Source organism: Phaethon aethereus (assembly GCF_964289735.1).
Source record: "Phaethon aethereus genome assembly, chromosome: Z".
Taxonomy (NCBI): domain Eukaryota; kingdom Metazoa; phylum Chordata; class Aves; order Phaethontiformes; family Phaethontidae; genus Phaethon; species Phaethon aethereus.
Genome location: NC_138577.1, coordinates 3,813,825 through 3,834,983, shown reverse-complemented (window position 1 = coordinate 3,834,983; position 21,159 = coordinate 3,813,825). Strand labels below are relative to the sequence as shown.

Sequence of the window (21,159 nt, the reverse complement as noted above, 5' to 3'; positions counted from 1 at the left end):
GCAATAAAATTGCTGGTATTTTACATTAGCACTGCAGTTTTTAAAAGACTTGCAAGACTTACTGAGGAAAAAGCTTAATGAACCATTTGAAGTTGTCATATAATACCAAAACAAAATAAGATAAATCTTTTGGCTCATTATGATTTTTTCTGCTTTCAAAATAAAATTATAAAGAGAAACCTACAACACAAAGTAATGCAGGGTTTTACAGTGCTGAATGGCCCAAGAGCACGCATATTTTTCCCTCTGCATTACCTGATAGGCATTAGAGCATTTGCAGCACAATGATTACCCAAATGCTTGTTTATTTTGTATTTTCAAATAAATACATCCTGCAATAAACACAACATTATAGCCAGGTTATATGGCGGTGTTACTCTGTTTAACCCAACTTTGTTCTTAAATCCAGAACTCAATTTTAAGAAGCACACCAGAGGGAATATTCATAATAAAGCAAAATTGTTTCTTTCCACAATCAGTTTATTAAAAACATGTTAAAAATTGTCACCTAGTGAACTGCACGTTCTAAAGGAAATCAGTTTTTTATCACGGAAACATGGTTTCCTTTATATAGAATCCCCCACGAGTAACACAATGCAGCTCCTGTTAGTAAAAATCAAGAACTGTTAGGAGTATTTAACCTTCGACAGAAACCACCACCAATAATAAAGCCCAGATAATGTATTCTGAAGTAACTTGAACACAACTGTTTCCCAAGGTTTTTTGAATCTAGAAAATGCTTGTCGAGCAAGACTGCTATTAGTTTCCAGAAGGTACCTAATTTTTTCCCTTGACAATTGAGGAAAGGGAGAAGAGAAGAAAAAGGATGAAAAAAAGTGCATTTTAAGAATATAGTTTCTTCTACTATGCTATATACACAACTCTTTTTGAATTATGTTATTTGAATATGAAAGAGGGCTTTTTGCCCACACTACATCCAAAATAAAGCAAGAAAATATCGGATTAGCACAATCACATAGAATGGAAGATGTTAGTCTTTCCCGCTCTGGTCTCAAACTATTTTTGTTTTTAAAAAAAAAGCTTAATTGCTCTAATCAATGTCATTCAGCTACAATAATTAATGTATCCTTTTTCCCACTGGGGCATATGCATTCTTGTTTAATCCTTGTCTTGCCAAGACAATGAGGCGGATGCATGCCAAATCTATAACGTGAGAGCAGGCTATAAACATGGAACACTATGTGTTTTCATAAACAATGCCTTTTTGAATAGCAGGATAAAGACAATACACACAATACTCATTCACATTAATAGATCACATACTTGGATCAAAGACACGTGTAAAGCCTTGGGGAAAATAAGTAAAGGGTGAATCTGTCCAGATAAGATTAAAGCAGACTTGCAGAGACAGGAATCATAGGTGCATCTTCTAAACTCTATCCCACTGCAGAAGTAACTGCAAACACACACAGCTTTTTAAAAGTCCAGTTACGCTGCAGCACCATTTTTCATCAGCCATATTTAAGTCCTCAAACATGTGGATTACTTGCATGGTGAGGTTTTTGGTGTGATTTGTTTGGTTTGGGTTGTTTGGCGTTTTGGTTTTTTTTCTACATTAAAAAAAATAATACTTTGTGTTTAGCTTTTGAAAAAGCTATGCATGTTACAAACACTGCATTAGCAGACACTACACAGGCAAAATGGCTCATCCAGAGGAAAGTATATGTGCCAGGAAACTCCAATTCTAGTAAAAGCAGCCCAGCTCCATCCTTGGCCATGATACAGGGTCTAACACAGACAGTAAAACAGTCTTTCTTCTCCATATTGTCATGGCCTGATCTGAGCTGCTGTAGCAGCTGGATGTGTTTAATGTTACTAAGATATTCAGGCATAGCAAGGTGCAGCCTCGCCTTAGATGCTACCTGTTTTTCTGCCCTGTTGCTCCTACAGATAGGATAGAACCTGTACATCAGTAATGAAATAATTTGTTACTTGTAAAACAGTACCTAAAGCCTCACCCATTCAATTAGTTACACAACCAGTAGACTTAAAGCTTCTTTGGGTTTTGTGGTTTGATCTTTAGCTCTGAGGACTCTCAAAAGCTCCCAACTTTCACTTAAGAGTGTTAATAATGAGTACATAAACTAATTGCCATCCCTCATTTCCTTTATATGATAGGAAATCATTTAAGGGTTGCAGTAAATGTATTGTTATTTATTCCCTCCTCTATGTCCTCTTATTGGCTATACTACACCAAATGCAGTTCTCAGCAGCCGTGCGATAAAAACTTCTCTACGAAGAATGAATAAGGTTTCCTACTACGGGTCAGGGAACAGGTTAAATTAATTGCTGGTTTGATTTAAAGTACAATATACAGTATGTGCTCTCTTACACCTCTGAATCACAGTACCCTTAAAGGCCGTGCAGAATTTATGGGGTACAGACAGCAGAAGCCTCATGGAAACATGAATGATTTGTGTCGGCAAAACTCCAGCTTCAGATCAGCATATGCTGAGTCCAGTTTAGGATTTATTAATATCAGCATTTCTCAGATGAATCCTAAAGAATATTGTTTAAGTCTCTATAAAGATTTTCCTACAGTCAAAATTGTGCAATATCCTCCAAAATTATACGAAAAATCCCAAGTACGGATGAAGAGGCAAAGGTCCACTTCCTGGGCAAAAGAACCCTCTGAAAACTGTGAAAAGGAACAAACTTCTACTAATGGTCTGACTATTCTTGAAGGAAATCGATAAACAGTGCTGCGAGCAGGGACTTGATCCTGTGCAATTTATCCATTACAACTTTGTAATGGTAGGCTACAACATGCACTCAAGAGTTTTTGCACCTCAATAATCAAATTTTTTGAAACAAAACACGATTGTACAGTTTTCTTCTGAGTTGAAAACACTGTCTACCAGGGAAAAGCACAAACTGGACATTCAGAAAAAGGGAAAGCATATGAATTGCAAAATGCGGGAGAATTCTTCCAGATAAGAGTTACCAAAAATATTAACTAAACCATAGTGGCTATGTCATATATAAGCTGTCAAAATACAAGACATATTGCTGAGTAGCCAGTGACAAGGATATTTTCCATACATCATTACTATCATACACTATAGACTTCTGCCCAACATACCAAATACCATACAACGGGTGCTGATGCTCTGAGCAACTGCAGCGTGAGCAGCCGGATGTGCTGATGCTGCAGTTACGCACTCTGAGTTCCCAAGTGCTGTATTTAAAATCGGGGAACATGATACTAGGATATATTCTCAGACTATAAGGAAAAAGAAGTGATGCTCATAGTTTAAACAGGGAAACAAACACCACCACACAGTGGGTTCCAAAGGAGTTTTAAGATGAACCTGAAAAGAACGGTTACTTTTGCTCAGGAGGCTGTGAGATTGAACAAGGCATACAAAAACAGACCAGAGGAAAGAGGTTGGTTGTGCTGTTGGTTGGTTGTACTGTTCTTTCCAATAACTACCCACCAGCCATTAAGAAAATCAACAAACAGTACTTCAAAAGTCAGACATAGTATTAAAGCTTTCATTACAGAATCATTAAGGTTGGAAAAGACCTTTAAGATCATCAGGTCCAACCATCAACCCGACACCACCATGCCCACTAAACCATGTGCCCAAGTGCCACATCCACATGTTTTTTGAACACTTCCAGAGATGGGGACTCCACCACCTCCCTGGGCAGCCTGTTCCAATGCTTGACCACCCTCTCAGTGAAGAAATTTTTCCTACTATCCAGTCTGAACCTCTTCTGGCACAACTTGAGGCTATTTCCTCTCATTCTGTCACTAGTTACTTGGGAGAAGAGACCAACTATTATCTATATGGATAGTTTCTTTACATTCTATAAGTAATGTAATAATATATTTTATAACATTTGTTTTATCATGCTCGTAGGTGGAGAATAGTAAAATTATATCAAGCTCTGATAACTGAAAAGACAGCAAGGATGACTAAGAACTTCTTAAATTTTTTAAAAAAGCATGTTCACCAAAAAGATAGTGTTAAGTAGGTAAAACTTCAGTAAAAGTACTAATAAAACTGTGTAAACTTCACAATAATGAGGCATGCTCTAGTTTCCGAAGAATAAAAAAATAAAAATTTGAGAAAGCTACACTTGACATAATTATGAAAAAACAAACAAAAAAATTCTTTTTTTTTCTGCTCACGTTAATAGGCCCTAACACAACAGCAGTTAATTACACTCTGTTAATGATACTTTACTTTTCCTATAGCTAAGCATAAAAGCCACACAAAGGCATTCACCTTATTACCACACTCTATAAATACTTTAAAAAACTTATGTGAAGATTTGTCAGGAACCAAAAATGATGGCTATGTAAACAGAGCATGTTATGAACCTCAATACCTTGAGGAAGGTCGCAAGAACCATCTCCAGTTGGAAACCCGAGTCAAAAGCAGCGGCAGGCTCGAGCCACGGCTCAAGGAAGAGTTCATTTCCTGCCTCCATGCCCTGCTCTCACCAGCAGACCACACACAATTACCTTCCTAATCAAGAACATCCAGCGAACAATCTGCTCAAAGATAATTGCTAAGTACATTTGCCATCAATATGCACAAAATTGTCACTAATAAATGTCACTGTGAATTAGTCAAGTGCTACTAGATATGGTATCAATATGGATCTACCCCAGTGACAAGAATCACCCTTCATTCCATGCTGCAAGGAACTCCCAGCATAAGGAATAAAGATCACGAGGGTTCAAGCTAACAAAACATTTCAGCTTTTCCATCCGTTCTACTGTGCTACACTATACCACTGAAGCAAGAGGTGGGCAACTTTTTTTAAACCAATTATAAACCCATAGGCAGTCTGCAACTGTAGCTTATTATAAGCAGGTGTTCCTTTCTAAGGCATCGGTTAGCTGGCTTCATTCTCTGAGATTACTCACCACAGTTTAAATACATTAAACTATTTCAACATGTAGCACTTCGTCTTTTGGCACCAGAAGCCTGATATCCCCAGAGCAACAGCAGGCACCAAGGAGTTAAACAGGTTTTAATGAACAGTTTTCAATATTCAATGAGCAAGCAGCTATTAGGCATTCTCAACACATGTCCTTGCCGGACTGACTGTTGAGCAAAATCCACAGTCTGATACTTTTGGTTATTCTCCCACACTTCACTTGCACTGTATGAGCATTCTGATACCTTTTTGCCAGACCATTTTTGGCTTTATGCAATAAATAAGATGCAACTACAAACTCAACAGTATCTTTACAACAAAGCAAAGGAAATAAAGGCTCCTGTGCCAGCATTATCCATCATAATCACCTTGATAAGCTGCTACACAAAGATTTGTGGCAGACAGTGCTATGACTTTCTTTTTGCTGTAATCAAACTGATTTTGAATACATTCAAATTATCTACATTCAAAAAGAAGGGCTGGATAGCAGAAAGAGAACAGCTGTATTATTTGAGCATCATCTCTGCCATGTTTCGTCTTGTTTGGAACATGCTCCATTTCCTGAAGATGCACTTATTTTTGAACCTTCTGCCTAAAGGGTCTAGAGCACACGTCTTATAAGGAGCAGCTGAGCAAACTGGGGTTCTTTGGCCTGAAGAAAAGGAGGCTGAGGGGAGACCTTACCGCTCTCTACAACTGCCTGAAAGGAGGTTGCAGTGAGGTGGGTATTGGTGTCTTCTCCCAAGTAACAGTGATGGAATGAGAGGAAACGTCCTCAAGTTGCGCCGGGGGGGGGTTTAGACTGGACGTTAGGAAAAATTTATTTATGGAGACAGTGGTCAAGCATAGGAACAGGCTGCCCAGGGAGGTGGTGGAGTCACCATCCCTGGAGGTCTTTAAAAGACGTGTAGATGCGGTGCTTAGGGACATGGTTCAGTGATGGACTTGGCAGTGCTGGGTTAACGGTTGTACTCAATCTTAAAAGTCTTTTCCAACCCAAATGATTCTATAAATGCTTTGACTTTCTGTACTCTTGTATAAACTACTGCCCACTAAATTTTAGCAGTTGCCTTTTCAATGGATCAGTTGTAATCACATTAGTGTTACCTTCTCCCACTAGATTCCTAAAGATTGCATTCATTCCACTCTCTGGCTGCTGCTAGTTTATGAAACATACGTGAAAAGAAACACTAAGTAATTGCAACATCACCATTCCTACAGTAGTATGTGGTCAGCTTCACCCCAGTTCTATTCTGTTCTTCTGAAGAGGACCATTACCACCTTTCAAACTGTACGAAAATGATTGAAGCTAAGGTAGGTCTACAACATTACTTCCAAAGAATTATTTAAAACAATGCCAGATGAAGTTTGTAAATAAATGACCCTGTTAAGTTTAATACAAAACTTTAAGGAAAAAATAAACCCAACAACTCCTGCACCAGAAGAGGTCTATTTTGCTGTAAGAACCCATAACAAGCCAACAGCTTGTTAACAAACATTTAATTCCAGCAGAAGACAACAGTCAATACGTAACAAAACGCCCTTGTCACATTTTGACGGTGTTCTCTTTCACATGTATGATACAAAGGAAGATGGTTTACACTGAATTACTTCAGACTCCAAAGGAAGGAAGTCAGTTTTACAACTGACTACATATTTTCAACCTCCCAGGTTGTCCCAAACATGTTGTATGTAACCTCATTGGTACTTCATTTCTAGTTTTAAAGCAAAGTTTGGGATTTTTAGTCTAAGTAAATATAGAATAATAGAATCATAGAATTATTTAGGTTGGAAAAGACCCTTAAGATCGAGTCCAGCCATTAACCTAACACTACCAAGTACACCACTAAAGCACGTCCCTAAGCACCACACCTACAAACAGCAGAACTTTTTAATTTCTTGTGGGTTATTTGTTTCACTAGCACTCTATATACCTACCGTATGAGCCTGGTGCTTTCTCTTCGTAGGTAAAATGGAGCTGGAGCTCCTCTTCCGACATTCGACTGATGAACACTTTCAGCAAACAGCAAATAATAAACAGTGCATTGTGAGCCTGCCAAATAAAGAGGTGACTAGAAAAGAAGCAGAAACAAAGAAGAATCAGTAATGCTTAACCTGCGAACATGCATCAAAACCCACAAGAAAACGTATGCCAGAGTAGACAAAGGGGTTCCTACGGCTGAAGCAAGGAAAAGCCAAAGTCCTCAAGCAGGCAGTCTTCAGTTGATGCTACAGCAAACAAACTAGAAATGTATGTAAAAGTAATACTTTTTTCTTCCCCCAAGAGAGTACAATCATATTCCTAACTGAGTTTGTATTGTTAAAAACACCATAGCTGCCATTCAAAGAGCTCAACAGATGGCTCAGCACACTTCTAAAGGTTTCTAGGTACTATGGACTCAAGCCACCCAAACATTTGAAAATTTCCAACAGTTTCAATACGAAAGCTACTCTGGCTCCCTGAATGTAAGTGCTTTTCCCAGTCAAATAGCCTTCAGATGACCATAGGCATTTACGGACTTCAGAAGCACAATATAGCAAGATTTTTCTATGCAACACACAGAGGTATTTTCCAAGCTTTCTGAACGCAAGGGGAATATAGCCTCATGACAGTTTTCTTGAGTCCAAATAAGCAACTGCTGGGAAGCCCATACAACAGCATATGGTCAAGATCTTGCTTGAAGCTGTATTGTCGAGGTATTTTTGGATTAAAGCAGCAGGAGCTACCCAGGCAGGAATAACTTCTTTCTCCAGATAAAAGCAAAAAGGTTGAGGGCAGTCCTGGGAGCAAGGGCGCATTAAAAAGAAAGTCTTCCTGTTTGAAGCCCTAGATCTGATGAGAGTTGTACATTTGTCTATGGCTGCAAGGGAAAAATTACAGAAAGCTTCCTGCAAAAACTATACAGTGCTGCACATGTAAGCTCTGGGAGTTCTTTCCTACTTCTGAAAGAGGCAAGCAAAACAAATGGCAGTTGCATGATACAATTTGAAAGCAATGTCTTTATATAGAAGTTTGTGTTCAAACCCAATCCAATTTAAAATATTTCCAAAACAAAATACTGGCTCATACATTAAGATTTAGCTAAACAGGTCAGGTGATTTTTAAACAGCTCTAAACCAGTAATAACCAGAAGTTAAACCATTTTTGTATACAAATGTGTTTTTATCACACACAGGATGACCACAAACATGTCTTTTTCCCCAGCAATCTATTTACCTATTACACTTAAGCTTCTGTGTTTGGAAAAGTACTAGATACTTGCTCTGTTTCAAACACTAATTTATGAAAATTCTAAGTTTTGGTCTGTGATTATGTTAACTAGAAAGTAAAAAACTCAAGAGCTAGCAACAAAAGGAACATTTGAAAAAGGAAATGGTATGCACAGTTTTTTTCCAGGTACTTACTTCTGACATTCTGCTGAAATTTTTAACTCTTTGGTTCTAGAAAGAAAGACTTTAATCAACGATCCAAGGTTTCCTGTTCGAGGATTCTTCTCGACTAGATGAGGAAAAATAAGATATGATTATATAGCATGCGTCAACACTATTTAGATCAAACAATATATAGAACAAAGTCAAATTTCAATGGCTTAAATATTTCTACATAAAAGACAGTACGTCTGTTTTTCTGTACAGCTGTTATTCTTAAGATTCTGCAGTACATGCCTTATGACTCCTTATGACTGTTCTCTAAACAGTACTTTTCATCCTAGATTTAAAATATCCAAAATGTGGAGCTCATACTGCTTCTTTTCCAAGACTTGTGTACAGCACAATAATCTCCTGTCAGAAAACTGGGCAAGTTTTCACAACTAGCTTTTATCTTTTTGAAACACTGTTTATCGTGTTTGTATTATGCCTTCCTTTCATCCTTTGATTAATTCTTTCCCCTTACTGATCAGCTTAGAGGGCACTGGGAAAAGGAGGTAGTAGGCATGGCGTTACTTGTGTAAAACCTTTCAGTTATTTCAAGTTCTACAAAACAGTTAATGGAAGTTGCGAAAAGTTTGGGAGATACATATATATAAAAACACACTCTTTACACTACTTTAATCTTACTAGTGGAACACACAGAAGTAGAGTTAAGTACACTGAACACATAGATGTGCACATGAATGCTGTTTCTTAACTTTTCTGATAAAGCATGTGGCAAAAAGTTAAGGTGTCACTATTTCTCACCTAAAGACTTGCAGATTGAGATTGTGGCTTCTTCCAAGAGCTTTAAGTCAGCACTACGAGAGGAGGGGAAAGAAAATAAAAATGGTTACACAGGCAATTGGGTTCCTATACTTAAAAGTGAAAAATCATTACAAAACAGTAGTAAAATATCTCTGTGAAGCACTTAATTTTACCAATCCATTAGTTCATTTACACAGATATCACAGAAGCACTGAATGGTTGAGGTGAGATGGGACCTCTGGAAGTCATCTTGTCCAACCTCAAGCATGGCCACCTAGAGCCACCTGCCCAGGACCATGTCGAGGTGACATTTAAGTATCTCCACAACCTCTCTGGACAAGCCATTCCAGTGCTCAGTCATCCTAGTATCAGGCAGGACAACATGCATTTGAAGTACAGTGACTATAAAACAGGAAGCTAATATTCAAAAGTGAATTGTTTGTCAAAGTGAAATGGTGTCACTACATCATTTGTGCTACAGTTACCTTTGTGGCTTGAATGGCTGCCATGCTTACCTTGACACCACTGAAAATACACATAGAATGGCAGTCTACAGAAAGAACTTGGTTTATGAAATAACACCTTTTTAAAAAGCATGAAGTAAAGTGTCCTCAACCTGACATTTAACCTCAAGGTAAGCAACCACTTTGCTTTAACTAATGTTATTAAGCTAATGCAAAAATCACATCAGATACACCAAATGTTTCATATCTTCATTAATTGCCTGTTGGTATGCCTCAATGAAAACCATCAGCTGAAAAGAACAATAAAGTACTAAAGCAGAACCTTGCCAACATTCACATAAAAATAAAAATATCACAACAAACCTACCAGTACAGGGTAACTGATCCTTGAAAACAAAACGGAAGAATACATGGGAAGTGTGTTTTTCCTTAACAGATGGGGAAAAAGAGACAAATAATAATCAGATATTGTGTCCAAAACCACATTAAGCAACATGAAAGTGTCCCAATATTAACACCTAAAAAGGCAACACGTTCCACTGTTTCACCACCCTGATTGTGAAAAATTCCTTCCTTAGATCTAGTCTAAAGCTACCCTCTCTTAGTTTAAAGCCATTACCCCTTGTCCTATCACTACAGGCCCTACTGCTCAGGATACTAGAGAAGAACGTACAGCCTCTATACAGACTCAATTAACATACAATCTGACCTACAGGAATGGCAGTCCTCCTGAAGATTCCCAAAGTAAAAGCCAGTCAAAAAACCAAACCAGTTCAATGCTTGCAGACATAAAATAGTACAAGATAGCATGTAATATAGGCTGAACGATTTCAGAGCTCATGCAGCTACATCCTTGTAATTAAAGGTATGAAAATCACCATCCGCAGAATAAACAGGAAAGTAGCAACACAATGAAACCTGAACAGTAACTAAGCCTATAAAAGTCAGTAGTATGGCCTCCGTTCAAGCACTGCTCTCATATAAAAATACTGTAAAATTTAATACTGCCATAATTAGATTGCCAAAGTCGCTGCCGCTTTCTAAGCATTAAGTTTTTTGATGAGTAACCTGACTTATATAAAAATATCACAGACTGAAGTCAAAAAGGGCATGGCACAGCACGCGTTCTCTGTCCCACCTGCTCAACCCCATCTCAGCAACTACCTACAGCTCTGCCAGCGACCTTCTGAAAGGCAATGGTGGAGGAAACAGTCCCCCTTCTTTCTGTTTTTAAATTTAGATGGTAATACCGTTTGCGGCACAGTCCTAAGACGTGTTGTATCAACCTGACATTAACTGCAGGGCTGTGTGGGAAGCCCCTAAACCAGGTCCGCTGCTGAAAACTCATGTGGAGCCGTGCTCTTGGGAGCTGTTGAGTTTGTCTGAGCTGTACCCAAACTCCTGAGGACTAGAAGAGGAGGTAAGGATATCGGTAGAAACAGCAGCCAAAAAGAATGATTTCAAAATTTTTCAATAGGAAATGCTTCAAGATAGAGACATCAAACAAATTCTTAAGATGCCTGCAAATTTGCCTGTATATCAGACTAATTTACCATGTAGTGAGCTTACAGCAGAGGCAGCTCTTCACCTACAGAAGAACATCCTAAGACAACATTAGATTACGTAGACTGGCTTTTCTTGATATCAAACAAAAGCATTCAATCCTCTCAAATTGCTTTGAAACATGTTTCAGAAAGAACGAACTTATACTTTCATACACACTTTAAAAACATTAAACTTATTCTCAAAGTTGGTCTCTTGTTACAGTGCTAAAAACATGCAGAGTAATTAAAAACAAATGGTATAAAACTAGAACACCCTTCTAAATTTGTCCACCTGGCTGCCTGTCATCAGAATGTATTCCTTCCTGGAAGCTGACAGGCAGGGCAGATATTCTATTGGATACCAACTGACTAGAGAGTTCTTAGGTACTGAATAATCGTCATACAACACAACATGACCCACCTCCAACTATCCAAAGATGCTGGGGACTTCTGTAACACAGTACGAGTGATTATTGTAATTGCTCCAGGTTTTAAACCATAAATGTAGACATTCGGCTTTTAATTATGGTTCATTTTCCCCTTAATTTCAAAGCAGTTAGGTTTTCAAGTACAGCATTCTTACAGGGTTGGGGTTTTTTTCCTCCCTTTGAGTTATTAAAAAACAGAAAAATTCTCAAACAAATTCCACAGAGTTGCCTAACCTCTACAAGTTGCCAGGATCAAAACCAGTGGCATACCAAGCAAGACCTTCAGATCTTTAGCAAAGCTTTTAACATTGAGTCATTCTTTTTCCTACCAAAATGAAGTTCAATCCATAAAAATTAAGTACAATTCACTTGCCCTCGTTCATACAAGAACACAGAACTGAAGATTAGACAGCAACAGCTGCAACATTTCAGTTCATGCAATAGAAACACCTAGAGAGAAGGAACTGTAGCAGAATGCGGCCCCAACACACTTACACAGAGTGAAACAGTGTTCTTACACTCAACAGAAGCAATACTACTGCTACATCCCCAAGGATGGATTCATGGAGAAAGTATAGTGGAGAGATACAAAAAATAGCAACCCTTTCTCAGGTACCTGGGAAAAGTAGCTTTCCTTCCTTCACTTGCGCAGGAAAGAGAAAGTGAGAGACATGGAAAAAGCTGCCTGACTATTTTTTTGTACTGTGAAGACAGGAGATACATTATATTAAAACTTGGGCAGAGAATGCCAGAGCCAAGATTCATAAAGTGGCACAAAAGTAATGCTACAACCAGGTATGCTGTTGACTTTGCTCTACAATCTCTGTGGAGATGACACCTAAGAATGGAAACCTAACACTAAAACATCCATCCTTTCATCAATGGACAAAGCAGCACTGGTAGCATTCAAACTATTGTTCAACACAAGAGAAGGCTCCGGGGAGACCTTACTGAAGCTGCCAGGGCTGAAAGGGGCTTAGGAGAAAAATGGGGACAGACTTTTTAGCAGGGCCTGTTGCCGTAGGACAAGGGGTGATGGTTTTAAACTAGAATAGGGCAGATAGATTGAGACTAGATAGAAGGAAGAAATTTTTCACAGTGAGGGTGGTGAACCCCTGGCCCAGGTTGCCCAGAGAGGTGGTGGATGCCCCATCCCTGGAAACATCCCAGGTCAGGCTGGACGGGGCTCTGAGCACCCTGCTCTGGTTGCAGATGTCCCTGCTCCCTGCAGGGGGGTTGCACTAGATGGCCTTGAAAGGTCCCTTCCCACCCAAACTGTTCTATGATTCTAAGCCCTGATAGAGTGAAGCTCCTTCACTGCACTGATCACAAACAAAAGTTCCAATTCTCTCTGAAAACTGTCACCTGAGGAATACAGATTGCCTTGTTGCCAAATATATGTATATACACATGCACATATATAGAGATATATTTTAGGAGCTTGCTATTCGGGACAAAAAAAAAGAGTCTAAAATGCATTTAAATTGGTCCTCTTCAACACGTTACATTTAATTGTACATATGGGAGGATCCAGGAGAAAACAATCTTTCAGAAAAGAAAAGTAAAAAATCCCACACATTTTCCACTCTGTTATTTTATCTATCAAGAACTGGGAAAACAAAAATTACACTTTTTTTCAGAACTTAAAAGCAGCTTCCGAAAGACAATACTTTCTAGCATATGTGAAAAATGTAAGTGAGACTCATGAGGGATGGAGGAGTAAAATGTCTCCTTGTTTATGGGAACGATTAGTACACTGTCAACAAGAAAAAGGTACCTTGGTACCAACAACAAACCTAGCCTATCAAGGCTAGCAACAAACAAGGAGCAAGGTAAGTAAACTCTTCCTGCTGCTTGATGCCACTGCTGGGCATCACTAGGAGAAAACCCAGACACCCCAGTAACATCCAGTAAGCCCTGCCACAGAGAAGACACTACTTTGGAAGACGTTCACGTCCACACGGCAGCAAACACCAGCTTTGGGCCATGGATATTTAATATAATGATCACAGTGACACAGGTGGGTTTGTACACGTAATATCATATATTTCAACCAGCACTACCTGAACTAAACCATTTGGTTTGGGGAAAGTAGTATATATCCCAATCGTATTTACTAGTTCTATAATTTTCTGAGGCATAAGCAAAAGGTATCACTTGGTGTGGGGGTTCAAACAGGTTGTGAGCACTGGGGGAAACACTAAGGATTCAACGAAGTGTACACTTGACCACACAGACTAGACTGGCTCACTTAGATCCGAGCAGACGTGTGAGGTGCAGGATTGCTTCCCACACACTTCAGGAAAAAATTCCAGGCTTCACAGGAATTCCTGCCTCATCCTGTGATCTGGCCAGCATTTTCAAAGTCTTTAAAAAAGAAAGAAATTTTTTTGTTTGCTTTTTTACGTAGAGAGCAGGCCCACAGACTTCAGCAAAACTAAAATTAATAATAGAGAAATTTGCTTCCCAACAGCACAGAATTCTTTAAAGAATTTTTTTTTTTTTTTAATTTTAAAGGTATGAAAACATGAGAGGTTTTACAGTGGCAGTGATTGTTGTCTTGCAACATCTCAACACAGCAAGCAGTTAGAATATTTTGCATACAAATTGTCACTACAAACCCATCTATACAGAGGAAGCATCTGTGTGACACCAGGTATCACACATCAGTGACAGAAGCAAAAATCGAGGGTAAATCCCTTCTGCAGGCAAGAGGACAGCACCACCGCTACACACCCACGTCACATAATAAGGTCTCCGTACTAGGAAGGGGAGAGAAGCAATCAAACTTAAGTTCAAAATTGCAAGCTCGAATACTGCCTCTCTGATACCAGAGGTCACCTCTTTCTCCTGATGCAGAAGTTCAACCCCTCAAACCCGTACTGTCCTGTAAATGCCACCTGGGAATTCAATGCACACACACACCCACTCAAACGTACAGGAATACGACCACAAGCCAAAATTGCCTCTTCGTATTTCACAAAGAAGAATGAAAATTATGAGTTACCCATCATATATGTAGGTAATAACTACTGATGAAGTAAAACAATATTTAAACAACAATTAGATAATATAAATTCTGTTCTGTCTTGCCAAAATTGCTCTTCTATCATTTCATAATAGATCTTATGTCAAGTTTTTTTATTTTGTTGGGATTTAATCACTTTGTAGTTACTGATCACAGTACAAGGCGTTTCTTCATCAGCAAATTAATTTTCTGTAAGAAGGCACCTTTCCAGCAGATGTGGGGAAGAATAGTAAATTAAGCAGTCTATTGCTCAAAAAAAAAAAAAAAAAGTATCATAGTTTTCATTGACTGCAGATTTTTATTTCTGGCTTCATGCTACCAGAAAGCCGGATTCTGTGGTCAACTATTCTGGCATATATTGTAAAAAAACATTACTTCCAAAAAGAAGGCGGTGGGGTGGGGAAAGAAGGGGGGGGGGGGGTGTGTGTGAAATCAGTGGAGTTATTTTAGAGTGGTTGAACTCATTTCAGTTGCCTTGCTTTAAATTTACTAACCATCAGTCCCACAGACTTCGGCAAAACCATAATTAAGAAAAGACAATGAAAGTTGCTTCCTGACAGCAGTCATCTTTGAAGGACATTGTTTTATCTGCTTTTATTTTAAAGACATCGCAATGTAAGAGGTTTCAAAGTGGCAGTGACTACTGTTAAAATATCACAACATGGCAAGAGAGTGTTCTGCATACAAACTGTAATTATAAATATACCCATACCATGGCATCTACCCTTATTATAAGAGTGAGACCCAAACCTCCAAAAAAAGAGAGGGGGGAAAAAAGGGAGCAGCTTTCCTCACAGTTTTTTCCTAAGTAAAGCTTTTTTCTTTGCCACTGAATATAAAACAGAAGAATCAGCCCATTCACTAAATTCATGCTGTGGGAATGCTGACTTTAATGGACTAGTTGGCGGAAAGACGTCAAAGAATAAAAAGCTGCATATAATTTATTGTACCAATTTAAAAATGTACCATATTAAGGCAACATAGAAGTTGCTCATTTTTATGTCTTTCCATTAAAGGCTCATGCACACTATTCTTGAACCAGCAACTTGTTAAAAACTCCAGGGAAGGAACAAAGCGGAACAGTAAATATTAAGCACATGATTTTCAGCAAGTTCTGTTAGTTAACCCTGTTTTAAGTTTTCCATCAGGAAAGAATTGTAACTAATACCACCGCTAAGGAGCAACTTGTAGGAGAGCCAGACAAACATAAAGGTCTGCCTAAACGGAGAACCTAAGACTCCAAAGTAAACCTAAAAAAAGTCATCCAGAAAAGCTGTATTTTATTTTCCCAATGTCCAAACATTATTCAGATTGGTAAGTCAGACACTTGAAATGTAGGAAGTGGCAGATTTAAGAGGTTTTATACGATTTTAATTCAGCTCCTATGAGTCCATTCTGTACAACAAATAAAGATCTGTGAAGAAAGCAAGCAAACACGCAGGAGCATGAATTTAGACCACCAAGTACTTCCCAATGGCTGAAACCAGAAACTTCTCAGCAGACACATCTGTAGCACCAGGGGATTTTTACCTGCTTAGCATCCATGACCTGCTTTACGGAAGAGATCATAATACACCTTTTACAGTGAAAAGCATGAAGGCAACCTAAAACTAAATTGCTGGTAGCTTTTCCTTTTACTATCACTTGTGCATATATTACTTATCGCCTACCACTCCTAAATTGTGTAAGGCCTCAGTGGCTTTACCCGCCAAATACTCGAGACTTGCTCTGGCTGTTACTATGGCTCATGCCAGGGAGGTCACGGGCAGTGAGCTGGGATTCACTGTCAGCTCACTTTGGATTATGAAAGGCTGATTTTTAATTAGGGTTTGTAAATGCACAGACCAGAATTACTCCCACTTAATATTCCCCCTTAATGCTTGCTTAACTATTAAGAAAATCAACATTATGAGAGGAAGAACAAACAGCCCAGAAAAGCAGAATATTACACCCCCAGCAGCCAGCTCTGCTTTGACCACATGCTTTCATGTTCATTTTTTGGATGGCACAGCAGGTTTAAGCAATCTCACCTTTTAGTGCAACAGTCTGCTGTGCCCCCAAAATCAATCCCTCCTTGTGCCAGAATTGTTTTGTGGTGCCATGCTACGAATCACTCCAGGGAATTAACTTGGCTGAAAAAATAAACACTTCTTTTGCTGTGCTGTTTTTCAGACAGATTAGTTCCTGATTAAACCCACAGCAGACTCAAATACACGCTGGAAGGGATAGTGAAAGGGCAAGAGGATCTTGCATCAGTACTGCTGACAGAGACACAGCAACTTTGCAGTCAGTAGCATTGGTATTGCGCAAACTTTATTCCCCGCCCTCCCCGCAAATTACCTTGTGCTCTTCACAGAAACAGATGAAAAAGTTAACTGGACTGAAAAAATAAACCCAGTAAAGAAGGCATGGCTGAGTAAATGAGCAATGCTAAAGAACTACACACAGAACGACAGAAAGAGAGATTAACATACACAATTGGGTAAGGGTGGAGAAAGAAAGCAAAAGAGCAAACCGGGAAGATGTGAAACAGATGAATGGAGGAAGAGATCAACCAAACTGAAAGGGGAAAGGAAGAAAAGCAAAACCATGACAAAGAAAGAAAAGAGTACAAAGCGCTGAGAAAAGCAAAGCATAAGAAAATTAAGACAAACAGGACAGCAATAAAACAGTGCTGTTAAAAGACCAGATATGGTATCACGCCTTCATCTTTCTCAGATTAGAAAGCCAGTAATTGACCAACTCTCAAGCCAAGGACCTGGGCTTCTGATTTTGGGGATTAAAAGACTATCGTTCCTCAGAAGATCCAACTCGCTTTAGCAGACTGAAAGATCTTCCTTTGGGAGCTGTAGTCAGCAGTACCTGGACTAATTTGGAACAGCTTCTGTAAAGCAAAGCACTATTCACACATTCCTCACCAGAGAGAAAGCATACGTGGAAAAAAACCCACAAACTATACTTATACACACTGATTCAAATTTCCCTTAAACGTACCAAAAATACCCTTTGTCTTCCTTGGAGATACTGGTTCCTTCCTACGGGCAAGGTTTCATGACAAGGTGAATCCATCAGGCATCTGTAGCTGAAAGGAGGCAAGCTACCCCAGCCCCACCACCTCCCTGGTTGTTGGCTGCTTTTCCTACGACCGTGCATTCTCCTGCCACCTTCTCTTTTCATGTTTTTCTCCTTCTCTTTCCCTATAGTACTGCTATATATAGGACAAAAATATGTCCAACGCAGCATCCAGAGAATATGACCCTCTTCTCCCTGGGGATCGTATCAGTCCCATCTTTGCAAAAATTCAAGAAGGATAGATCTTTTACTCTAGAGTATCACCAATTACCTCCATGAAAACAACACACAGCACTTACATGGCTCCCAAAAACACCGGCAAGCAATCACCTACTATAAACATGTTAATTTTGCAACATACAATTGGAAAAAATATAATTTGAAGAGAGAAGAAAACTTCAAATTGTGTCCTATTTGACAGGTGAAAACTGGCTCCTTTCCATAACAGTCAAAAAACCAGCATCTTGCTCCTGTCAAAAGTATGACCTACACTCAAGTCTCATTAGAACAAAACAGAGTTAACCTGATATTTTGCAAGCTTTCAATCTCAGAAATGAACATTGACCTCTATTGTTCTGTTCCTGCAGGCAAGGTTATCTGATTTAGACAATGGCTGAGGGTGCTGTGCAGCCAACATCGTCTGACATCATTTGTCAAATGGTTCTCTCAGGTAGATGCAACTTAATGGGAAATTTCTGTTTCCTTCCAATTATTAAGCGGCACAAAAGACGCCTCTAAAAAATACTTCTCTTCTAGCTGCCAGGCAAGAGCACCATCTGGTGTTCAGCTAATTAAACTTTCAACATGCTTTTGGATCAGGTTTTTTGTTTTCTTGTTTTTTCCCATTATGTTTCTTCAGGGGTTTTTTGTTTGGTTGTTCTTTTGGTTTGGTTTGTTTTTTCCTTTTTTTTTTTTTTTTAAAGCAAACTTACTCCGTGCTGGATCTGACTCTATGAAATAGGCACAAAAAAGATGCAAAGCAGCTATGAAAAACTCCTTTACTTTGGTAGGGGATGGAGGAGCAGTAGAACAAGTGAAAGAAATTGCTGCGCTTTTACATACAACTATTTTCCCCTTAAAAAAAAATGCATGCAGTATTATATGACTTCTTAGAATACTGTCCGCCTCATTAGTCATGGGTAGGCTGTAAACAATTCTTACATCTTCAGGGATCAGAGAAAAAGGACCGCTCCCTCACCCACTGCCAACCGAGTACCATCCTCTACCAGCTTCACAAGCCTTCACAGTGCTGTATCTTCTTGCTACCCTCTGCCTATTCTCTCCACGCAGAAGACAAAATCCTTCCTCCTCCTCACTCTTCACAAAAATAATGCCTAGTAAATGCCTCCCAGTTGTTCACCTTAACCATTTTCCCCTCTCAGTTGTCTAAACTTTCACTTACTCACAGGCACCCTAGTATGAGACAGATAATCTACCAGATCTGCTCCTAATTGTCATGAAAATGAATGTGTCTCTGCCTCTCAGAAGCTACTTTGTACAAGACACAGCTCAGCGGTAAGCCATGTAACACGTAAACTATCTCACTAGAAGTTGTATTCCGTTCTTAATTCAATCACTAGTTTATATTCAAGGTTTGAGACCTCAGGGTAGTCATAAATCTGCACCAGTTTTTCACCTTCTTAAAAAAAAAAAAAAACAAACCACCTTTAACTACCATTCATTTTGATAGGAGTTCTGTTTTAACAAAAAAACAAAAATTGGAAGACAGCAATAAAACTGGCCAGAATAGTGCTCAAATATATTTTTAATTTATTAAAGATTAAAAGTGTTCCCAATTTTAGCAGTAACACATTGTGGCCTATTTAAACCTGTTACACAAGCATTTAGATGTAGTCTATTATGACCCTTTATGAAAAAGCTAGGCTCTTCACAAGGAAATACTGCTAAGAATAAAGGGGGTAAATAAGACATTCCCCTGACAGAAAAGTATCATGTCACACTGTAAGCTGTAAAAACAGTTTAAAGTAATACCAGATTGTTCTTGTAAGACTGATAATCAATACACAGGCCAATGAACTTTGCAACGGACTGGGGTTAACAGAAGCCACAAGGACTTACGTTCTGTATTTCTGGAGATGTGCTATGGAGCCTCCCAAAAATATTAATTCTGTTTGTATCTACACCACTTGCTAGAGTGAAAAGACATGCAAAACTTGATTTTTTAGATATTTAGAAAACATTTTTATGGAGACAACATGCCAAGCCTCCTTTTAAAATGTAAAAGAGGGGGGAAAAAAAAGTCATAGAGACTAAGAAACTCAACAGCTACCCTACAATTAAGTCATGGAAGATATACAATTCACTGTAAGTCGAGAGGAAATATCATGCATTGGAATCTTAAGCAACTCCAGAGACACCAGAAGCTTTCTCAAAGGAAAAAAAAAAAGCACACCCCAAAACAACCAGAAGGAAGAAAAGTCCCCCCCCAGCACCACAGACCCTATTTCTGATCTTTCCCAGCTACCAGGAAAATGAAGAGCAATTACAGCTATCATGAAGAAGAAAGGAATCCATAGGAATGGAAGAGATGGTGGAAAGAGCTTCGGAAATTAGAAACAACAGTCCATTTTACACAGGCATTTATTCCTCTGTTACCTAAACCAGGAATAATTAACAAAACCACTCATTTGCTTTCAGACTTGTCACTTCTACAAATATATGATCAAAGTTTAGTTCTTCAACAAGCACCATCTTACCTGTTTGTTGGAGTGGTAAAGCTAAAAGAGAGCAGCTGATTCCAGAATGGGTCATTCTCAGAGATGGGCTCTGCTCCGGACAATTTTTTTAAGTACTCATTTTCTGGAAGCTCGCTGATGCTGCTGCTATTTGCTCCCATCTTCTTTACTTGGCAAATCCCTTTCTAAATTTTCATTTCTTCAAGGGAAAAAATAAAAACAAACAAAAAGAAAAGCATTTAAAGTCTTTTGTACAAATAAAGAATAACACAGAATGGTAGGGGTTGGAAGGGACCTCTGAAGATCATCTGGTCCAACCCCCCTGCCAAGGCAGGATCACCTAGGGCAGGCTGCACAGGAACACGTCCAGTCGGGTTTTGAAGGTCTCCAGAGAAGGAGACTCCACAACCTCGCTGGGCAGCCTGTTCCGGTGCTCCGTCACCCTCACAGTGAAGAAGTTTTTCCTCATGTTGAGGTGGAACTCCCTGTGCTGCAGTTTGTGCCCGTTGCCCCTCGTCCTACCACTGGGCACCACTGAAAAGAGACTGGCTCCATCCTCCTGAGAGCCATCCTTCAGATATTTATAGACATTGATACGGTCCCCTCTCAGCCTTCTCTTCTCCAGACTAAGCAGCCCCAGGTCTCTCAGCCTTTCCTCATACGAGAGATGTTCCAGTCCCTTAATCATCCTTGTAGCCCTCTGTTGGACTCTCTCCAAAAGTTCCCTGAATATACAGATCCTAAATTAGCTACCAGTAAAGCTTTAGTTCACTACCTTGAACAATTATTGAAATGCAGAAAACAGGCACATAGGAAGATATTAAGAAGATT

General features: G+C 39.1%; 1 protein-coding gene across 2 annotated transcripts in view; it reads right to left on the bottom strand.

Moving 5' to 3' along the window:
• LOC309415756 (dymeclin) overlaps positions 1–20,828 on the bottom strand; it is a gene marked incomplete at its 3' end in the record, with an annotated part of 207,666 nt that extends 186,838 nt beyond the window's left edge. For both annotated transcript variants that reach the window (XM_082013362.1, XM_082013363.1), the window contains exons 1-4: positions 20,350–20,828; positions 9,097–9,149; positions 8,323–8,416; positions 6,856–6,989 (exon numbers count right to left, since the gene is read on the bottom strand). In XM_082013362.1, the coding sequence (XP_081869488.1) occupies positions 6,856–6,989; positions 8,323–8,416; positions 9,097–9,149; positions 20,350–20,489 (421 nt within the window). In that variant the 5' untranslated portion in view covers positions 20,490–20,828. The remainder of the gene's footprint in view (positions 1–6,855; positions 6,990–8,322; positions 8,417–9,096; positions 9,150–20,349) is intronic.
• Between the last annotated feature and the right edge of the window lie 331 nt (positions 20,829–21,159).